Raw genomic sequence first — 8298 nt, forward strand, 5'->3', positions numbered from 1 at the left:
TCGGCCCATTTTTCAAAAATCATCAATAAATCGCTAAGAAACCCGTCCAATATTTTACCGGGTTGCTAAATTACCGATAAATCATTCGATTTGTCAAAAATCGCACGATAAATCACATATCAATAACTAAACCAAATAGTTCTAATTTCCGAAATTAATAATCATGAGTAGAACAAAACAACCTATAATTTTTATATATTAATGCATTTTCGCATGTATTTATTATTGTAATTATAAAATATTTATTTTATTTTCAATGGAGCACGTATATAAGTAAATGCTATCATATTTAATAATAAATATTTATTAATTTCTTAAAAATATTTGTATAGTTCCGCCGTGAAGCGTGGCTTAATGTCTTGGTCTAGTGAAGCGTGGCTTAATGTCTTGGTCCAGTTATATAATGATTTCAATGTGTTTTATCTAATTTATAAATTTTTGTAACATATTTTAAAATATCATGAATTTACCATAATCTTCTAGAAAACTTCATAAAAATTTCATTACAATCCAAAAATTTTATAAAGTTTATGAAATAAATTTGAATATCATCGACTTTAAAAATTTATAAAATATTACTTCCTTCGTCTCACTAGATTATTAACATTTGAAATGGAGTATCGACATACATTTTAATACTTTTATCTAGTATAGTTTTATAACATATATTTAAAATTTTCTTTTTCTGAATAAAAGTTTAACGTTTAAACTTTTATTGAAAAAAAAAATTAAAAACAAGTTACGGAACTATAGTAAATAAGAACCTTAAAATACGTGCCGAACTTTTTATTTCAAACGTTAAGAACCTAGTGCAACGGATGGAGTAATTGATTGTCTCTGAAATGTGAATACAATAATATTTCAATAAAAATCAATAAATTTTTAACCAGATATGACAAATTTAATGAATGTTTTAAAAGTCTATCAAACAGTCACAAATTTTTAATATTCAAAAATATATGTTATATTCCTAATTAAATACACCTTCGTTAATATAACTAAAAATGCCCTTAATTTTTAATGTTAATCGCCATACGCGCTACCTCTAGTGTTAATAAGTCAATCAAATCCTAATTTACTTTATAAATTTATATAATAAAAATCCTCCCGTTTATATTTGATATTTATGATCGATATCTTCATTCACCTTATCACTTATTTTTTCACTGTGTAATTAGCTAATCAGTAATAATCAAATCTTCATAATGTACACAAGCACCGTAAGATAATAAAAACCAATTATTTTGAATAATGTCATTGATCTTTGCGGTGCTTATTGTCCTTAAAAATAAATATTTTCCGCATAAATTAAAAATATAATATATGTGCATGTCACGTGCTAAAAGATTACTTCCCTAAAAATAACTAGCAATTAACAATCATGATACGGGTATGGTACGCGCCACCTAATTATGCAACTAGAGTTTGTCCGTGCAACTCACGTGCTAGGAAATTAGCAACTAATAATCATGTCCACCGTAAGATAATAAAATCCAATTATTTTGAATAATGTCATTGATCTTTGCGGTGCTTATTATCCTAAAAAATAAATGTTTACCGCACAAATTAACAATATAATATATGTGCATGTCACGTGCTAAAAGATTATTTCACTAAATAACTAGCAATTAACAAACATGATACGGGTATGGTACGCGCCTTTAATTATGCAACTAGAGTTTGTCCGTGCACGTGCGAGAAAATTAGCAACTAATAATCATGTTTATATCCCACGTGCTAAATATCCCACGTGCTAAAAACCCTGGTAACTAATAGTCAAGCAACTAGCATTATGCCGCTAGGTAAATATATGCAAAATCCATATCTGAGTAGCAATTTAGTCGGTTGCTATATTTGTAACAGACCCGTGACATACAAATCAAAAAAAAAAAAACTAGTCAAAATCTATTGGATTTTAGTTTTTAATTTAGTCATTAATTTACTCCAGTATCTTATTAATATCTACATAAAATAATTTTGAAATCCATAATTATTGCCTAATCGGTTTGAAATCAAAGCTGTATTTTAAATCATATAAATATAAGGCACTACCAACATGTTGTGATATAGTAAATCAGTAATGATCTAGAGTTTTATGTTACATTTACAGATGGAAGGCGATAACAACCAAAGCCAAGACTCTTCCCAAATGGTTCAACGTTTACTCCCACCTCATGAACCGCACCACTCTGATTTTGAAACCAATCCCCTGAACAACACCAATCCCCAGAACAACAACTCTACAGGGGGTGGCGGTTTTTTCCCAAAAAGTTGTCCACGAGGCCGTCCTCGTGGCTCCAAAAACAAGCCTAAGACTCCTGTTGTCCGCAATTGTGAGAGCTTCAATGTTCTCGAGGCGCACGTTCTTGAAATTTCATCGGGCGCTGACATAATGGAGACCCTTAACACATATGCAATACAGAGAGGCAGAGGTGTGTGTATCTTTAATGGGAAGGGGACAGTTTGGAATGTTATCATCCACCAACATGCTTCTTCTTCCTTGTCTGGGGGCGTTATTACACTGCCAGATGCTTTTGAGATTATTTCGATTACTGGGACAGTGCTTCCTCCCCCGGCTCCACCAGGATTCGGGAGCCTATCGATCTTTTTATCAGGAGGACAAGGGCAGGTTCTTGGGGGAAAAGTGGTAGGTCCGCTGATTGCCAAAGGTGCAGTTATTTTGATGGTGGCTACTTTTGCTAATGCGGTATTTGAGCGTATACCATTGGAGAGGCACGGGGCAGCAGAGCGGGAAAATGCAGCAAATGGTGCTAATCAGGTGCAGGAGGTTCAGCCACTAATATCTCAGGCATTTACCGTGATAGGAAGTGTTGGTACTAGTCTTTCTTTGTTTAATGCAGGGCCTGCTGTAGATTTGCCAAATAATTTTGTTGCACCAGGGCCTCCCTTTTAGATATTAAATCAACAACCCGTGTATTTAGATAAAAGGCTTCTAGACAATATTTCTTTTAGTGGGTTAATTTTTAAGTCAAAAAGATCGGTAGTTTGAGATCTAATAAAAGTTTACAAATTATTTAATGATAGAAGGGTATTCTCTTTGCTAATTTATGGACAATGATTTCTGAGATATATACTTTGTTAAGTTCATAATTAAATAATTACACTTTACTTGATATTTTTTTAATTAATTAATTTGTTTACTAGAAAATATGCCATTTTAATTGGAACTAATAACCAACTCATCATTCCATATTAGCTTAATCAAGGTATAATCTATTGGTCATATCTCTAAAACAAAATTTACTTATGCAATGTGTTAATATTTTTAATCAACAAAGTTAATTATTTTAAAACAGAATTATTCTCACATCTCTTCTATGAAAAAAAACCTTAATAACACATAATATTCCATTAATTTATCACATAATCCCATAAATACCTAAGAAAATTTGATGCAATGTAGTTACATTCAACTAATAAGTATTTCATAACTCCTTATGATTTACAAAACCGACATAATGTTGGGTCAGTTTTTGGTCAAAAAAATTATATAAACTATAAATGTAAATAATTTAAATTTGTTCTTTGTTAACTACAGTTGTTATTTTTATAATAGTTTACAAATTATACAAAATTCTATTATACTAGTTAGTAACATGTGTGAAGTACGGGCCTAAATTATAAAATATCAAATACTACATTTATATCTCTCCAATGGCCTTTTGTTTTGGCTACTTTGGAAAAAATGGGATTCTCATCCCCTTTTATCTCTTGGATTAAAGCTTGCATTTGCACAACAAAGTTTTCTATCAAACTTAATGGCATTATTCACGGTTATTTTGATGGTGCGCAAGGAATTCGCCAAGGTGATCCTTTGTCGCCTTATCTCTTCACTATATGCATCAATGTTCTCTGTTGTCTATTAAAGCCAAAGCCTCCTGTCTTCAAATATCATTGGAAATGCAAGCACTTGTTCCATTATGAGTGGGCTTCAGCCAAGCATTCACAAAAGCAATAGTTTTTTCTGCAATGCTTCCCCCGAGTTTTTTGATTGGTTTGATAATGATTTTTCTATTCCTAGAGGGTGTCTACCAGTTAAGTTTCTTGGGGTGTCTTCAATTTCTGGTCAGTTGTGCTTGAATGACTGCATTCCCCTGATTGATAAAATCACTGCTAGAATTCATAATTAGACTTCACTGCTACTCTCTTTTGCTGGAAGAGTTCGCCTAATAAACTCTGTTCTACATGCTATCGAGGCCTATTGGTGCAACCATTTTTTGCTTCCAACGGCGGTTCATGCACATATCCGATCTTTGTTGACTCGTTTTTTTGTGGAGGAGTAATATTAATCAGAAAGGTGGTGCTAAAATATCTTGGAGAATAGTTTGTCTCCCTAAGAAGGAAGGGGGCCTTGGTGTTCAAAATATGGTGGATTGAAATCGAGCTCAAATTATAGGTCACTTACTCAAGGTTGTCACAAAAAACTCTAATTTGTGGTCTACTTGGGTTAATGCTACTCTTCTTCGTAACAAACATTTCTGGACCATGAAAATTCCTCCTGACTCATCCTGGATCTGGAAAAAGGTTCTTAAACTTCATAACATTGCATTGCAGTTCATCACCTATGATATAGGGAATGGATGCAATACTTCGTTGTGGTTTGATCCTTGGTGGGAAGGGGTCTGTCTTGTATCTACTTTGACATCTCCCATCATTCGTCAATGTGGTCTTTCAAGTACTGCTACTGTTGGTGTGCTGCTTCAAACCGGTCATTGGGCGTTGCCAACTCCCAACTCTAGACATCATCACGTGGATCCTCTCCTAACGCAATGGCTTGAATATTTTTCCTTTCCGGTTGTGCGTGTTCATGGAGAAGACAGGATACTTTGGGCAGGCATTCATGCTGTCAAGATAAAGACATGGAATATTTGGGATTCTATCAGAAATAGGGGAACTGAGATAAGTTGGGCTCCTGCGGTTTGGCACAAACTCACAATCTATCGTTATGCGCACCACCAATGGGTGGCTTGTCACGGGCGTCTCCCTACGCTTGCGTGCCTTGCTCGTTTTGGCATTGCTTTTTCTCAGATTTGTTACTTGTGTATAGGAGGTCTCGAGGCGGACAATCACCTTCTTAAACATTGTCCAACTGTGCTTTCGTACTTCGGAAAATTTGTACTCTCTTGCATGTGCACATTTTGGGTGACTCTTGGCTTCACTGTCTGGAGTTAGTTTTACAGATTGAAGACAGGCTACTTCGTACCCTTTCTTTATATTGCCTTCAGATCTTTTGTTATCATATTTGGAGGGAAAGAAATGCACGGGTTCATGATAAAAGCTGTTTTGGGTCTCAACAACTTTTTGACGAGATCATGGTCGATTTCAAAGCAAAATTAGCTAGTTCTTTATGGTTCTCTAAACTAGTTTCTACTAGGCCTGAGTATATTTTTTGATTGCTTTCTATCTTCAATCTGCTTGTAGATTGATTATAGATAGTCCCCTTTATGGCCTGTCATAGAGTTTGGGTATATCCCTTATTTTTCTTAGTTTCTACAATATATACATACTTAGCAACAACAAAAAATCTCTCCAACATAATATTATTAAGACTCGAAAAAAAAAGATCACGAAAACTTATCATATTAAAGCGGTTTGTTTATAAATACTCGTTAACGACATATACTTTTTAATTATTATACTGAGATCATTCCTCGGAATACTAACAATTTAAAGTGTTTTACTTTACAAAATTTATTAAATACTATGAAGTGTGAATAGCAATAAATAATATTTAATTATAGGTAGTCATAATAATTAAATCCAAGTGAAATTATAGAAGATACATTACAAATTATTTTTTTTTAATTACATTATTGCAAAGAATCAAAATATAGTGAAATTATTAATAAGCATTATTAAAAGTGTATAATAAGTAAATCTTATTTAACTATGTATAGTCATGCCAAATTGAAATCTAAGTAAAATCCTAAAAGTTAAATTATAAATAAATTTTATGTAGGTTATGGGGAATCGAACCATGTTAAAATTAAATAATTGAAAATTATATCAATAAATTTTGAATAAAAACGTAGTTGTGGGGAATCAAACTCGCGATTACAATGAGAGTCTTAATAAATTGTTGTGTTCCATTTAAAGAGTGTATTACTTATTAAAAAATTGTATATAAAAAATAAAGTGTAAATAAAATAGAAGTCAATTCGTCACACTATTATTATAACCAAAAGTCAACAAAATCTACAAAGAAAAATAGTCAAGTAAGTAGTTATGATTTAGTGATATAAAATTTAAAAAATATATATATAAATATCTAATAAGTACCAAAATTTAGTAATTTGTTACTTTTGATATGTTTATGTTCCAATAAATTATGGCTTAATTGTTTATAAAAATTAAATAGTACAGGTTAAAAAAAATCTAAAAAAAAGTATGTCAATATGTGTTAGTACTTGGATGAACACTAACTACTATAAAATAAAGTCTACAATTCATTTCATGTTAGTACTTATAATTTAATAACATAAAATTTTAAAAAAATATATATATATAATTATATGGTGAGTACCAAATTTTGTACTTTAGTAATTTTGTATTTCAATCAAAGATGATTTCATTTATTAATAAAAGTGTGGAATTAATATTACTTAATATTTATATTTATTTTTTTCAATATAAATTGTTTAATAGTACTTAATTATTGATATGAAGTTATTTTTAAAATTAAAATAATTATCTTGGAAGAATAAGAGGAAAAGAAGGAGAACTGATTTTGAACAATAAAGTAAGGCAGATGGTTAACCATCTAACTCGTTATAATAAGAAAGACAAACAATATGGTCAAAGACTCCTCGTATACGGTATATTTCACTTTTTATAATATAAAAAAGGTTAATTATTGATAAGAAGTTGTTTTTTAAATTAAAATAATCACTTTTTAATATTATTTGTTTAACTTTTTTAATATAGTTTGTTTAATATTACTTAATTATTGATAAAAAAATTATCTTTGAAATTAAAATAATTATCTTTTTCTGTATAATTTGTTTAATATCGCTCCTTAAAAATGTTTTTCTATATAATAAAAGTAAAGAGTTGCTTTGATGAAAATTAACTAATAGAAAATAAAGTCTGCAGAGAATTGAACTTGTTAATAGTTGAGATTTAATAATATTATCATATTTTAAAAACAATTATATGGTCATGATACTAATGGATAGAGGACAAAGTCAATTTGTGTTAACAGTTGTACCAAATTTGGTAATTCAATATTTTGATAATAAAGAGTATAGATGGCTCCAAAAGGGGCTCCAAAAGGTTCTCTTCAAATCGCAAATGAAAAAACGACCAAACATAAAAGGGAAATTATGTTTTTAATAGTTGAAGATAAGGTCTTGTACTATAACCCACTTCGAAAAACTCAACTTATTATAAATTATGAATTATAAAAAAATCCATTATATGTCTCTCCAAAAGGTCCTCTTTAAACCCCAAAGCCCAGTTAACAAGTCACCAAACATAGAAGGTAATTTATTTTGATGAGATTCTAGTATAATAGTCAAAGAAGTTGAGTTCGTGTTGTATAGCATGTTGGAGGCTCACTGTTATTAGGCCCGTATAACGTGTTTGGGCCAAAGAAGATAAGGCACTACGTGGACTGAAGAATGGTCGGCCCAATAACGAGGACGACGGTTTGTCCAATAAAGATGAGGACACAGTCTCCTAGCCACAACTGCCACATCCCCCCTCTAAACACAACGAACCGACAAGTTCGGAGAGTAACGTTGATGGTTAAGGTTATGTACATAAAAAAAATTCATTCATCAACACACACTCTCGGATCAAATTAATATCTTGTATTTCGAATTATCCATACAAAAACCAGTTAACTTATTCTCAAAGGGGCTAAGAGTACTCGAAAAGTGAAACGAGTCCACGTTAAGGAAGATGAGTCCACGTTAAGAAATAGAGGCATATCGACCTCTTCCAAGAGAAGAGAACAGTTTTTGAAAATGACTAAGTTCAATGGGAGAGGGATCCTGAAGATAATTGTGACAAATATGAATTATTGATGACTGGCGTGGGTCATATCCAGACGATATTGTGTAAGATATTTAAGACGTACCTGAAAAGAGGGACTTCGATGTGGTACAAATCGCTTCGTCCATATTCGATCCATTCATATGAGCAGCTGAAGGAAAAGTTATAAGGCACTATTTACACCTATGCCGAAGAGACAAAGATAATGAGACTCTCATCCATTGTAGGCAGTGGAAAAACGAGTCCCTAGGTGATTACCTAGCCAGGTTTAAGGAGGAAGCA

At 31.7% G+C, this 8298-nt stretch overlaps 2 protein-coding genes across 2 annotated transcripts; both read left to right on the top strand.

Annotated features, from left to right (window-relative positions):
- Window positions 1-2110: 2110 nt before the first annotated feature.
- On the top strand, window positions 2111-2914 carry LOC141680558 (AT-hook motif nuclear-localized protein 29-like). The gene has a single exon (XM_074486751.1). The coding sequence runs from the start codon at window positions 2111-2113 to the stop codon at window positions 2912-2914; it is 804 nt and encodes a 267-aa protein (XP_074342852.1).
- Window positions 2915-4506: 1592 nt separating this feature from the next.
- On the top strand, window positions 4507-5193 carry LOC141680559 (uncharacterized). The gene has a single exon (XM_074486752.1). The coding sequence runs from the start codon at window positions 4507-4509 to the stop codon at window positions 5191-5193; it is 687 nt and encodes a 228-aa protein (XP_074342853.1).
- The last annotated feature ends 3105 nt before the right edge of the window (window positions 5194-8298 follow it).

The sequence above is a fragment of the Apium graveolens genome, chromosome 8, assembly GCF_009905375.1.
Source record: "Apium graveolens cultivar Ventura chromosome 8, ASM990537v1, whole genome shotgun sequence".
Lineage (NCBI taxonomy): Eukaryota > Viridiplantae > Streptophyta > Magnoliopsida > Apiales > Apiaceae > Apium > Apium graveolens.

What these genes read in the sequence shown, in the direction of transcription:
- LOC141680558 (XM_074486751.1), top strand. Translation starts at nt 2,111, where the DNA reads ATGGAAGGCGATAACAACCAAAGCCAAGACTCTTCCCAAATGGTTCAA.
- LOC141680559 (XM_074486752.1), top strand. Translation starts at nt 4,507, where the DNA reads ATGAAAATTCCTCCTGACTCATCCTGGATCTGGAAAAAGGTTCTTAAA.